Source organism: Hyperolius riggenbachi, chromosome 5 (genome assembly GCF_040937935.1).
Source record: "Hyperolius riggenbachi isolate aHypRig1 chromosome 5, aHypRig1.pri, whole genome shotgun sequence".
Taxonomy (NCBI): domain Eukaryota; kingdom Metazoa; phylum Chordata; class Amphibia; order Anura; family Hyperoliidae; genus Hyperolius; species Hyperolius riggenbachi.
The window spans coordinates 267039552-267054123 of record NC_090650.1 but is presented as its reverse complement, the minus strand read 5'-3'; the positions used below and the strand labels follow the sequence as shown (position 1 = coordinate 267054123).

At 46.5% G+C, this 14572-nt stretch overlaps 1 protein-coding gene across 5 annotated transcripts in view; it reads left to right on the top strand.

Annotated features, from left to right (window-relative positions):
- NEDD9 (neural precursor cell expressed, developmentally down-regulated 9) overlaps positions 1-14572 on the top strand; it is a 313393-nt gene that overhangs the window by 275577 nt on the left and 23244 nt on the right. For all 5 annotated transcript variants that reach the window (XM_068236898.1, XM_068236900.1, XM_068236897.1 and 2 more), the window contains one exon: positions 6006-6401. In XM_068236898.1, the coding sequence (XP_068092999.1) occupies positions 6006-6401 (396 nt within the window). The remainder of the gene's footprint in view (positions 1-6005; positions 6402-14572) is intronic.

Here is a 14572-nt window from a genome sequence, read left to right as displayed (position 1 = left end):
CTGGCGTGATTGGCCAGGCTGCGCAAGGGGTCTGCGGGGGGGGGGGGGGGGGGCCTTCTTTCGCGGTGGGTATCGGCGGTGAGCGGCAAAGTGCTAGCTGCGTGTTTGAAGAAAAAAAATTATGCAAATTGGCCCAACAGGGCCTGAGCAATGCACTGCGGCATTACTGGACGAGCTGAGCTCGTCCGTAACGGCCAGGAGGTTAAACCCCTTATACTTTCTACTAGAGGTGATGTGATCACGCTTTTGGCAGACCACTAGGCTCCTCCCTATCACCACTCTAGTTTGGAAATGTGGCTGTCCAGACCTGGATTGCACTGTGCCAGGCCACTTACACTGCATCCCACAATCTCCAAAATGCCTCACAGGATCCACTGCATGAAGATGGGGAAGAAGGGAGATGACGGCCCCTTCTGAAATGTAACCGTAGGATGAAGAGTGGGGAGTGGCAGTCTTGGCTAAGCTTCTTATCCAATTGAATAAATAAAAAAGGGTAAGGGCATGTGCCACTATCCCTCCCAAAAAGCATTGTTGGAGCCTAGAAGATTATGAATGATGTCACCGTGGCATTTTCAAGCGGGAGTTTGTTTGGTGGGGTGTAGGTTGACAGTAATTACTGTCTTGAACTTTGGTTCAGTGGTATTTGAACCCATTAGTCATAAGTCTCTATTAGTGGCTGTTACTCCAAAATATGCTGTTGCCATTGTCTGTACTGACTAAAATGTTCAAAAATCCAGTCTGCACAGGAGCAGAAATCTAATCAGAATTGACATAAGAAATAATAGTAATATTGTGAAATGGAAGTCTCCAATGCCAAAACGTGGGCTTTTAATTCAAATGATGGCGCATCTGGATAGTAACACCAGGTGGTCAGGTGGAAAACTTGCTGGCCATGCACTAATACATGGCATATTTTGTACAATATAATCTACAGCATATTAGGTTGGCCAATGCAACACAGTTTCTGCCCCATTAGCTGTCGTGGATGTACAGTCCTAGCACATTCAGCAAGTACAAGTCTCATAGTCTCTCAATAGATTGTCGTGTGCATTTGCTACGTGTGACGTTTATCTTTCTCTGTAAAATGGGAACATTGTTAAAGAACTGTTAGCATCGGCTGTGAATTATTTACTGCTGAAACAAACCAGGACATTTCTCATGACTAGTGACTGAAGTTCAGTTGTGCGGCTTATGCTAATTCAAACATGCAAAAACAAATAGTTGTCATGCAGGTAAGTTTGCTTGCAGCGTGCACTAACAGATACAGTAGGCTTGTGGGAATATTCACAGTGAGACAGCATTCTATGCTGATTTCAGCTTTGTACTTGCATTGTGAAGCAGGTGCTTACAAGTTCAGTGATAAGAACCTACTGACTTTTTCACATGGGAATATGTTTCCAGCTTATCGTTTACTGCTACCAGGCGAGCTCACAGTTTGCTGATGAACTGCTTTAAATTATTATGTATTCATATAGCACCGACATCTTCCGCAGTGCTGTATATTTTGTAATTTAACTGTCCCTCAGGAGCTCACAATCTAATCCCTACCATAGGCATATGTGTATGTATCTTGTAGTGTATGTGTGACAGTCTCTAAGGCCAATTTTAGGGGGAAGCCAATAAACTTGTGTGTATGTTTTGGGGGTGTGGGAGGAAACCAGAGTGTCTGGAGGAACCCCACGCAGATATGGGGAGAACATACAAACTCCTTGCAGATAGTACCCTGGCTGGCCAAAAGTAAGAAAGAGGCCGCACACCACTGGCTGCAAATAATTGCTTTATTACGGAACAGTGACACTACATGTTATGGACACGCAGGTCCTTCATCAGGAGCAAAATGTCAGAATAATCCAGTCGAGGCTAGGCACCAGCATACTCCCAGGCAGTCGCACCTGGTGCTGTCTCCCTGGATTGTTATCTTACAAAGTGCCCTGGCTGGGACTGATATCAAAATTGGAAAACTAGTTTAAGTGTGTAGTAGGTAGAAATGGTCTGCTAGATTTTAAAGGGAGCACCTCTCATGGGCATGCCTTTAAGACTCTGACCAGTACTGCAAAGTACTTAAAGATGCATGCCTGTAACTTGTGCTCTCCTCTTTCATTTGAATTGCTGTTCTACGACAAATAGTTTTCATTCAATTTCAATTTAAAAATTGCAGCTGCCATCTTGGCTATGTTATAATTTCCAGGTCACCACTGTCTTTTTTTGTTAGAGAAGTGAATCACTGAATGAAACAGGAAGAGGAAGTGACACGCATGGCCATTGAAAGAGGATCCTCCAGAGGGGTCATAGCACGACTTTGTTGATGTCGTCTGGCTTAAAGGCATGCCCATGAGAGGTGCTCGGAGTCCCTTTAACCCTCTGGGCGATACAATTATATCGCCCAGGAGGTGGCGCAGCACTATTTTTTAAATTTTTTTATTTTTTAAATCATGTAGCGAGCCCAGGGCTCGCTACATGATAGCCGCAGCGCAGCGGCATCCCCCCACCCACTCCGATCGCCTTCGGCGATCAGAGTAAGCAGGAAATCCCGTTCAGAACGGGATTTCCTGCTGGGCTTCCCCGGTCGCCATGGCGACGGGGCGGAATGACGTCACCGACGTCATGGACGTCGTGACGTCAGAGGGAGTCCCGATCCACCCCTCAGCGCTGCCTGGCACTGATTGGCCAGGCTGCGCAAGGGGTCGGTAGGGGGGGGGCTGCACGGCGAGCGGCGGCGAGCGGCGGCGATCGGAAGTTACACGCAGCTAGCAAAGTGCTAGCTGCGTGTAACAAAAAAAAAATTATGCAAAACGGCCCACCAGGGCCTGAGAAATCCTCCTGCGCGATATACCCCGAGCTCAGCTCGGGATTATCGCTCAGGAGGTTAAGGGCCCTTTCATTCCAGCTGCATTCTGCCTGGTTTTTGAAAAGGCTTGCAATTTTCAAAGCACAAGTATAGTAAAGTTACAATTGTAATTGTGAGAATGCATTCATACTGAATGCATTTCAGACTTTCTAAAAAGGTCAATTGTAGTTCTGCTTTATTTTTCCTACATTTTGATTGAGGCCAACAGGTTTAAATGGCAAAACGCTTGTGTTTTGCGATTTGCATTTCGTGATTTTTGGTGGGAATGAGCCCAAATAGTTCTGGCTGGCAAGCTGTATGAGGCTCAGAATTGGCCATACATTTTCAGAATGTACTTTTGATTGGTCAGTTTCAAGCTGCAAACCCTTTACATTAAACCTGCGTGCTAGTGGTAGTTATGCACTAGATCAGGGGTCCCCAACCACCGGGCCGCGGCCCACTGCCGGTCCGTGGGCAGTTGCCAGCTGGGCCGCGGCGGATCTGGCCTCTCACCCCCCTCCCCCCGCGGCCGCCGCTCCTGTCACCTTATGAGCTGGCGGCCGCTTCCTGTCACTGATTCCCCGTAGCCGCTTTGAGGATTGCAGCATCTCCTATTACAGCAGAGCTTCCTGCGCAGCTGCTGTAAGGAGGGAAGAAAGCGGGGCAGCGGCTTCCTGTAGCGGCGATCGCCGTTACAATGGAAACCGGCGCTGTCTCGCTTTCTTCCCTCCTTACAGCAGCTGCGCAGGAAGCGCTGCTGTAATAGGAGATGCTGCAATCCTCAAAGCGGCTACGGGGAATCAGTGACAGGAAGCGGCCGCCAGCTCAGGTGACAGGAGCGGGGGGAGGGGGGCTACACTGGGGCACTATACTAACTATCCTGGGGCACTATACTAGCTGCACATGGGGCACTATGCTAGCTATACTGGGGCACACTGGGCACTGTACTAGCACTATACTAGCTATACTGGGGCATACTGGGCACTACTAGCTATACTGGGGCACACTAGGCACTATACTAGCTATCCTGGGGCACTATACTACCTATCCTGGGGCACTATACTGGGGCATACTGGGCACTACTAGCTATACTGGGGCACACTGGGTACTATACTGGGGCACACTAGGCACTATACTAGCTATCCTGGGGCACACTGGGCACTATACTAGCTATCCTGGGGCACACTGGGCACTATACTAGCTATCCTGGGGCACACTGGGCACTATACTAGCTATCCTGGGGCACACTGGGCACTATACTAGCTATACTGGGGCACACTGGGCACTGTACTAGCACTATACTAGCTATACTGGGGCATACTGGGCACTACTAGCTATACTGGGGCACACTGGGTACTATACTGGGGCACACTAGGCACTATACTAGCTATCCTGGGGCACACTGGGCACTATACTAGCTATCCTGGGGCACTATACTACCTATCCTGGGGCACTATACTAGCTATACTGGGGCATACTGGGCACTACTAGCTATACTGGGGCACACTGGGTACTATACTGGGGCACACTAGGCACTATACTAGCTATCCTGGGGCACACTGGGCACTATACTAGCTATCCTGGGGCACACTGGGCACTATACTAGCTATCCTGGGGCACACTGGGCACTATACTAGCTATACTGGGGCACACTGGGCACTATACTAGCACTATACTAGCTATACTGGGGCATACTGGGCACTACTAGCTATACTGGGGCACACTGGGCACTATACTAGCTATCCTGGGGCACACTAGGCACTATACTAGCTATCCTGGGGCACACTGGGCACTATACTAGCTATACTGGGGAACACTGGGCACTATACTGGTGCACACTAGGCACTATACTAGCTATCCTGGGGCACACTGGGCACTATACTAGCTATCCTGGGGCACACTGGGCACTATACTAGCTATCCTGGGGAACTATACTAGCTATCCTGGGGCACATGGGCACTGTAATAGCTATCCTGGGGCACACTGGGCACTATACTAGCTATCCTGGGGCACACTGGGCACTATACTAGCTATCCTGGGGCACACTGGGCACTATACTAGCTATCCTGGGGCACATGGGGCACTATACTAGCTATCCTGGGGCACACTGGGCCCTGTACTAGCTATCCTGGGGCACACTGGGCACTATACTAGCTATCCTGGGGCACATGGGGCACTATACTAGCTATCCTGGGGCACACTGGGCACTGTACTAGCTATCCTGGGGCACTATACTACCTATCCTGGGGCACTATACTAGCTATTCTGGGGCACATGGGCACTATACTAGCTATCCTGGGGCACACTGGGCACTGTACTAGCTATCCTGGGGCACATGGGGCACTATACTAGCTATACTGGGGCACACTGGGCACTATACTAGCTATCCTGGGGCACATGGGGCACTATACTAGCTATCCTGGTGCACATGGGGCACTATATTAGCTATCCTGGGGCACATGGGCACTATACTAGCTATCCTGGGGCACACTGGGCACTGTACTAGCTATCCTGGGGCACACTGGGCACTATACTAGCTATCCTGGGGCACTATACTACCTATCCTGGGGCACATGGGCACTATACTAGCTATACTGGGGCACACTGGGCACTGTACTAGCTATCCTGGGGCACATGGGGCACTATACTAGATATACTGGGGCACACTGGGCACTATACTAGCTATCCTGGGGCACACTGGGCACTATACTAGCTATCCTGGGGCACACAGGGCACTATACTAGCTATTCTGGGGCACATGGGGCACTATATTAGCTATCATGGGGCACTATACTAGCTTTCATGGGGCACCATACTAGCTATACTGGGGCACACTGGGCACTATACTAACTATACTGGGGCACTATACTAGCTGCAGCGGGGTACCTAGACTCCCTATACTGGGGCAACTGTGCTTGCTGTGCCGCCGCGAATACCCCCCCCCCCCCCCCAACCCCCCCCCCCCCCCCCCCCCCGGGCCCCAGAGAAAATTTTGGACGGGCTGAAAAAGGTTGGGGACTCCTGCACTAGATGATGAACTAAAGTGCAGACCGATGGTTATGCTGGTGACAGGTTTTCTTAAAATGAGATCACCTGACTTGCTCATCTTGATACTTCCACTAATATGCTTGCAAAATGCTGACATAATTTCATTTGGATATTTCTGTTTTGTTTACAGAATCTAATGGCAAGAGCTTTGTACGATAATCTTCCAGAATGTGCAGAAGAATTATCATTCCGGAAAGGGGACATCTTAACAGTGATAGAGCAGAACACTGGAGGTCTGGAGGGTTGGTGGCTCTGCTCATTACATGGACGACAAGGCATTGCCCCAGGAAACAGGCTGAAGCTCCTCATAGGCCCTCTGTCTGATACTTCCAAACATAATATTCCAAAGCAAGAAGCATCACCGCAATCTTATCCACATCAGGTTTCGTTCCCGGATCCTGTCTATCAGGTCCCTCCATCGCACCACAATCCTGCTGGGTTTATAGCCTTCCGAGGCCATGACTTAGGAGATACAAAACAAGGAACCCAAATCATGGAGAGTGCAGAATGTTCTCCAGGTAACAAGGTATGTATCTGTACCTTCATATGCTGCATGCAATCTAGTAGTACACCCCTCTATTTTCCTGAACTCGTTGCTGATTTTTTTTTTTTTTACCACAAATTTCTTTGCCCTGTAACTTTCCATAGAACTGAAAGGGCAGTTATGTCACAATCGCTTGCTATTGGTTTCCACTGAGTGCTAAAAGCAACATTTCCACTATTTCTGCTGTAAAGAAAAGTTATTCAGAAGTGTTTTAACCTAGAACATGAACTTTGATAATTTCAAGTGGGTGTACTGGAGGCTTGCCAGGAGGTCGGCTTTGACGGCGTACAATGTAGTTTTGGAATACGTATAAATCAAGTGGTTTTCAAAGGATACGGGTATTTATAGTTAACACAGTAATAAGGGCAACTTTAACCCCTCTACCCATCCGCATGCTTATAGCTGATGTACCTCTCCAGTGGGGTATTTGTTATCAGTATCTAGCAGCTGGAAGGGACAGCGCAAAGGTTAAAAAAATAAATAAATTCCTTCCAGCTACTTAGTGAGATTGTATGGGTCCCCGGTGGTCCCAGGCCCTAGTTCCATTCCCAGCCAGGCCTCTGTTCTCCCCTCCAGAAGATCACGGGCAGGTGGAGGTTCTCCTGCGCATGCACAGGTGCGCCGCTTGTGATTGCGCTCCCATTGCCGGGGTAAACAAAGATCCTGCTGCCTGGAAACTGCCTTCCTCACTGAGTATCACTCATGCTCAGTGGGAACTTAAATATTATTTCCCCAAAATATCTCTGCTTCCACACCACCTACACTCCCCAAATGCTCAGGGTAGGGAGGGGACCCCCTGAACTACCTCTGTGCTAAATTGCTGCCCCCGAGTCCCGCTGGTTCCCCAGATAGGTTTCTGTAATCAATCTGGGGAACCAGCGGGGCTCGGGGCTGCAATTAAGCACAGAGGTAGTTCGATGGGTCCCCACCCTACCCTGAGCATTTGGGGAGTGTAGGTGGTGTGATAGCGGAGAGATTTAGGGTGTTTAGCACAGCAGCACAATTAAACAGGAAATGTGGCCGCACAGGCTCCTACTGCACATGTGGGGCAGCACTAATTTAGATACAGCTGGATCTATCATTATGCCCGGAGCACTGTGCACTGTTCAGAGACAATTGAACAGCGCAAGTGCAGAGCGCTCCCGGTGTTACAAGCTGCGTGGTGGAGCAGGAAGCCAGCAACGATCAAAGTGTTGGACTTGGTTCAACACTTCTATCTAAAGGAGCAACACTGCCTGATTTTATCCACCAACTGTGTCCCCTGCTGGCAGCCATTTTTCCATTGTCGGACTAAGGGCACTCTCAGACATAGTACGACATATGATTGGAAAGGGTTAACCAGTATCCATATCCTTTCGTGCACAGCTTGGTTGTAAGATATTTTTCATGTGTTTATGAAACACTTGCAGTGTAAATGTTTTACCAAGCCCAGGACTAGCATTCAGTTTCAGCATCAATTATTTCTTGGCTTTAAAATCCAATAAAGTCTGAGTACTTTTGGCTTCATCTAATGTGCAGTCAGCTCTTCATTGGAACTGAGAAAAGCAGATTAAATAATCTCATGTGTTGACTCCATATGAAAAACAAAACATTTGGCACAGCAATGGCAGTAATGTGTGTTTTGACATTTTTCAAGCTTGATAAAAGATGTATAACTGAAATAAGAGGGATATGGAGGCTGCCGTATTTATTTCCTTTTAAAGAGACTCCGTAACAAAAATTGCATCCTGTTTTTTATCATCCTACATGTTCCAAAAGCTATTCTAATGTGTTCTGGCTAACTGCAGCACTTTCTACTATGACAGTCTCTGTAATAAATCAATGTATCTTTCCCCTGTCAGACTTGTCGGCCTGTGTCTGGAAGGCTGCCAAGTTCTTCAGTGTTGTGGTTCTGCTATGAACTCACCCTTTCTGGCCCCTCTATGCACACTGCCCGTGTATTATTTAGATAAGAGAGAAGAGAGAAGCTGCTCTAATCAGCTCTAATCAGCTGGATAAATCTTCCTCTGAGCTGGCTGGGCTTTCACATACTGAGGAATTACAAACAAGGGCAAAGCTGTTTGCAAGAAGAAAAGAGCAGCCTGAAACTTCAGTGCATGGGGGAAAGAAACACACAAATGATCTCTTGAGATTCAAAAGGAATGCTGTATACAGCCTGCTTATGTATGGATGTATTTTCTATGTGTGGACATACTGTACATCAACCTACTTCCTGTTTTGGTGGCCATTTTGTTTGTTTACAAACAAACTTTTTAAAACTGTTTTTAACCACTTTTAATGCGGCGAGGAGCGGCGAAATTGTGACAGAGGGTAATAGGAGATGTCCCCTAACGCACTGGTATGTTTACTTTTGAGCGATTTTAACAATACAGATTCTCTTTAAGCAATACCAGTTGCCTGGCTATCGTGCTGATCCTGTGCCTCCAATACTTTTAGCAGTAGGGCTGTATATCTTTTGAAGAACATGCAAGATCCTGCAAGCCTGGCCTGCATTTATAGAAAGAAAACTATTGCATTGCAGAAATTAGCAAATTTCACTCTATATCACTTTTTGAGATGTTCAAGGCCCCTGCATCTAGGATTATGCTGTGTGTGTTCGTGTGTGTGTGTGTGTGTGTGTGTGTGTGTGTGTGTGTTCGTGTGTGTGTGTGTGTGTGTGTGTGTGTGTGTGTGTGTGTGTGTGTGTGTGTGTGTGTGTGTGTGTGTGTGTGTGTGTGTGTGTGTGTTCGTGTGTGTTCGTGTGTGTTCGTGTGTGTTCGTGTGTGTGTGTGTGTTCGTGTGTGTGTGTTCGTGTGTGTGTTCGTGTGTGTGTTCGTGTGTGTATGTGTGTGTGTTCATGTGTGTGTGTGTGTGTGTGTGTGTTCGTGTGTGTGTGTGTGTGTTCTGGAGCAGGATTGGACTAAAATCAAAAGGTCTACATGATGCACTAGGAACTGTCCCCATGCACGTGCCTCCAAAGAAGTGGCACACATGAAACAGCTGTTGGGTTCAGCTGTCCTGTGCCCCCAGGGATGAGAACTTCAGTAATTATAGCCATTGTTTCTTGAAAGAATTGTCTTCTTATTAGGAGAAAACAGCACTTTCTCTTTCTTATGATGATATGAATATTACAGCTTGTGAGCATGCTACTCCCATACAAAGCTATTGCTGTGGTACAAGAAGTTCATTTTACTGTTACTAAAGTGACATTGGTTTTCTCCCTTTTTCAAAGAAAGTGCATGCTAATCCCTTTTCCAAATCCACACTACAGAAGTCCCTATTTTATTAGTTGAAATTGTGAAGTGAAAAAGGTGGACAAAAACGGACATTTAAAACCAGTCTCGCTTTTCATAACATGATGGAGAATCTGCAGTAAAATGTTGCCTTTTTTACTTAAACCTCACTCCTTTAACCCTCAGACTTTACAGACTTGTTGTCAATGTGTTTTCACCATTCCCAAGTCTGGTGAGCAGACAGGCAGGACAGTGGAGGAAATGCTTGGCTGCTATTGTCGTTTAGCTATTCAGCTTACATTGGCAGTGAGGTCAGACATTTTCCTCTCTAGACTGAATGCTGCTGCTTGCAGAGCCCTGTAATATTTCTTGTGGGACTTCTTTACTCCAGACTACATTTTTAGAAGCCTCTCTAATGCATATTTGGAAAACCAAGACTCTCATATGGAATTTCTGTTTCATAACACTTGCAGAAGCTCCTCCTGCCTTTCATCAAAATCAGGTGGAGGATTGTTTTTCAAGCAGTGTACGTTACCAGCATGAAGAGCTAAAGGCTTTGTTTGCTGGTGCTTTCAGCCGAGCGGAGTGCAGCTTGTCTTGTTTATTCCTAGTAGTAATATGCAGTGCACCTGGAACCTGTATGGTACAAAGCATAAAGAGTTACATGTATGCAATCCTTCTTGCAAATATTCACATTCCAGAACCTCAACTCCAGGCAGAGATCTGTGTGTCATCTGAGCGCGCCTAGTGCCCTAGACATTACTTTTGTTTTAGTTGAGGCTTTAACAGCAAAAATGACTGCTTTAGGAAATAGGAGAGTATGTAGAGAAAGGAAGCACTGGGACACCGGGAGCCCAATATGATGTAGTACATTAGGATATTGAAAGGAGGTCTCAGTGTATAAAAAAGGTACTCACAAGTCAGGGTTGCTATCCAAGCAACTACTCTCTGCACGTGTGGGGAAAGACCGAAACCACTCGGCCTTGTGATGGTCCCGTAGGTCGCAGCCCCAGAAAAACTATTATAGGATTGAGTAGATCATAAAGGTACAGTAGAGCCCAATTGGGTAGCTAGCTAGCTGAGAAACTTTGTGGTGAGAGGCGCCCAATGTATGCTGTGACTTAGTCATTAACTTGACTGGTCAGAATAAGCAATAAAAATATACTTTTATTAATTAGTAAGACAACGCGTTTCAGGGCTTGTAGCCACTTCATCAGATCAATAGTGCCAAGACCAGCAAGGAGGCGAGCCTGCGAGCGCCTAAGAGGCGCACCATTCCTTGCTGGACTGGTCTGCACTCTATTGACCTGATGAAGTGCCTATGAGCCGTGAAACACATTGTCAAAGTATTTCTAATTGAATTAATATCGAGTTGTCGAGGCAAACTGTATTTTTTTCCCCTTATATGAACATTTCTAATGCTTATTCTAGCCAATCTAGTTAGTGACTACAGTCTCGTAACTCACGGCATACATTGGGCACCTCCCACCATCAGCTTTAAGAAATAGGTTATATGATCTGGAGTAGTTAAGGTAAAAGTTAGTAAGTTATTAGCTTGTATTGCATAATTCTGGAGACTAGACACCAAGTGGTTGGCTTCCGGACTGAGCTCTCTAGGAATAAACTGTACCATAAGTGGCATGTGCTAGGGCTCCCTCGCCTGACCTTCCCACTTGAGGAGCTTTTACACAGATCAAAAGAAGCTGGGTTTCTTCCAGTATGACAGGAGCCTCCAGGCTACATTTACAGTGGGGCATGGAGGTGTGACGTAACGGAAGCATTGTAAAGCGTAAAGTTGCACTGCAATGATAAACATGTGATGTTCAGAGTGTGTCCGGTAACAGTGACGTATCCCAACGCACTGCATGCAGTGCATTACTGCATAAAGCGCACATTAACAATGAAGTATAATTGACTGTATGCTTTACTGTAAGCGACTCACTCAACACACGTATTGTATGCAACTTATCCATTCTGTTGCGCTCCTGTTTTTACAGGGAACGCAGCGCAAATCCCACTGTGAATGTGGCCTTAAGCTAGAATGTAATATATTTAAATAACTTGGCTGAAAGTAATTTCTTCTTTTTGCTTGATGCAAAGTTTGCACTGAACATAGCATCATGTGTACCCAGCATAACAAACATCCACTATTTCCCATTTGATCGTCAGGAATCTGACTTTTATTTCTGTCCATGTTCGATAACCGGATCGATTTTCCGCAGTCATCATTGAAAAAGTGATCCCATTATCAATTGGTAGCAGTTTGACAGGAAGTTGCATCGTGTGTACATGTCCAGATTACCCATCAGTCGGATGGGAAACTGCATCGTGTGTACCCAGCATTAGACTTATTCTGACTGAGTCAATGTGTGTGCAGTTACCAGATTGCAGATACAGCAGACCTGTACTGCTGCAGGTTTTTTTTGGAATGTTTTTATTTAACTGCTCTGTCAGTCTTTAGCCATAAAGAGAGATTTACAAAAATAGTTTCAAAGTGGAGACAAAGCTTATGGTATTACAAATACATACTCCTGACTGGCTGTAGCTGAGGTATTGTGGGTGGCAGAGCAATTACATGGTGTGAATTCCTGATAAATCTCTACAAATTGGGGGAGGGAATACATGCTCACATCTCTTCATACAAGAATCTTGACATTTTCTTTTGCGAGCTTGTTAAGTTGAGAGAAAGTGGAAATATTATACTCCTCCATCTGTTGCGCTGGAATGCAAAAAAGTACTGATTGAAAACCACCAAAAGCTATCGTGTGACCTTCAATAAATCTAGCACAGTCCGGCACGTTGTTGCTTCTAGGGGGCAGTTATTTCCAGTACATTGCTTATGTTTTTAATATCCTGATCTGCTAGTAATGAATTTAACAAATCTAATACTTTGTCATATCTGAAAAATAAGTTTATTTACTGTAAACATAAGTAACCATCAATTCAAAGCTTTGTACCCGTGTATGAGTATTGAGCTGCGAGGACCGTCCCTTGTGTGACAATTAAGGGCTGAGTTCTAGAGACCAGCGACATGTCTCACTATGGAGCAGGGAGGAGGGACAAAACTTTGTGCATGGCAAAGCGGCTTCCGGTGGCCGTGGTGAGTAGGAGATCACTGTTCTCTCTCTCTCTCTCTCTCTCTCTCTCCCTCTCTCCCTCTCTCCCTCTCTCCCTCTCTCCCTCTCTCCCTCTCCCTTTTTGTCTGAGAGAGCCGTAAAGGCCACATATTTTAAAATGTTATTCCGTGAGAGCCATACAATGTTTCAAACTGGGACAGTAGGGCTCACGTCCCTGTTGCCATGGTGATATGTATACAGTTGATCCACCAGGTAGCTGAAGTGTCAGACACATCTTCAGCTGCTCTTGGGTTTCAGCAATTTCCCAGAGAGTCAGACAGGAGAAATACCGACTAACGGCTTGTAGAATTAGCTAGCTGACTTTGGGGACTGATTCGCTTATTAGGATGAGATCCCCTCACTTTGGCCCAGTAGGCTGCCTGTCAAGGGACAGGCAGCCTCTTGTGCCAATCAAAGTGCGGGGATCTCATTCTACAAAGTCACTGGACCTGAAAGGGTCCAGAGTATGACAATTGGAGCTGCTGTTCATTTTGGGGTAGCGCGAGTAAGTTAGTAGTGCATGCTAATGCAGAAGCATGCACTACTTTGAAAATGTTACTTGTACTGCCACACTAAGCTGCGCTGCTTGAGCAGTGTCGCTTAGTGAATCAATCCCCTAATGAACCCCTACTGATTTGTCTGTGAGCCAGATGTAGCCATCAAAAGAGCCACATCTGGCTCCCGAGCCCTAGGTTCCCTACCCCTCCCCTGGCTGTGTTTTAATCCGGTGTGTGTACACAACTGAAGGTGTTAACTTAATGTTTATCTTTGGGACCACCTTTCATGTTAATATAGCGCATGTACAGCGACCACAAAGTCTGGGCTGTTGGCTCACTCCATCATAGTACAGGATGAGGTTTATTGATCTCCTCCTTTATTTGCCCCATTAAGTGCTGCTCTGTTGTGCTCCATGTTCTTGTCCTCCCACCCCCGGATGTCAACAGAACTTACCATTAGCCTGCAGGCTAGTGATGCGTCTGTAAAGCAATAAGCTTCAAACTGTTGCTCGAGGCACCGATTCCCAATCCCTGCCACGACAGCCCTCATACGTGTGTACGAGGCTTAAGTCTTTTGGCAAAATTGTAAATGCAGGACTGCCCCTACAAAACATAATTGCTACAAAGGCTATTATTCATAAACTTGCTGGCGGTAAGGAGAACCCGTGCGGGGGAATACCGCCATCAGTAGTTTAGCCTTCTGGGTGGTTATTCATAAAAATTGTGCCTGGTGCTATAGCAGTGCGGAGGTTTTCTGGAGAATGGTGTCGGTAGGCATGCGGAAACAGAAAAGCTGCCCGATTCCCTCCGTGCGCTGCTCTCTCTTCTGCTGCTTGGGAAGTCCGTCCCATTCACTTACAAGTACTCCGCAAGCTTCCCGCTACATCCAGGGGATCGGTAATCCCCTTCCGCATACCGTTATGCGGAAATGTTTATAAATGCACATTTTGCTACTTTTTTCTGGATAACTGCGTATCAACACCGCACAAGGCGGTAAGTTATCACTCTGCACGGGAATGTCAGCTCCGCATGCGGAAAGAGCCTTTATGAATTAACATTTTGCTCGGTGGTCGGTAAAGTCAGCGGTATTAAGCATTTCCGTATGCGGGAATGCTTTATGAATGATAGCCAAAGTTGGCTTTTTTGTGACATTCAGTGAACACTGGCAGTGTGACTGCTGGGCCTTTCTGGAACTGCAGACTTGCATCCATAACTTAGCATTGTGTACATCCGTGCCCCATTCCTCTATAGGAGTAAATGGTCTTCTGCTTCAGATGGAGTAACCCACTTCCTAGATGGATGGCGGAGACGCTGACAAGTCGTCTTCT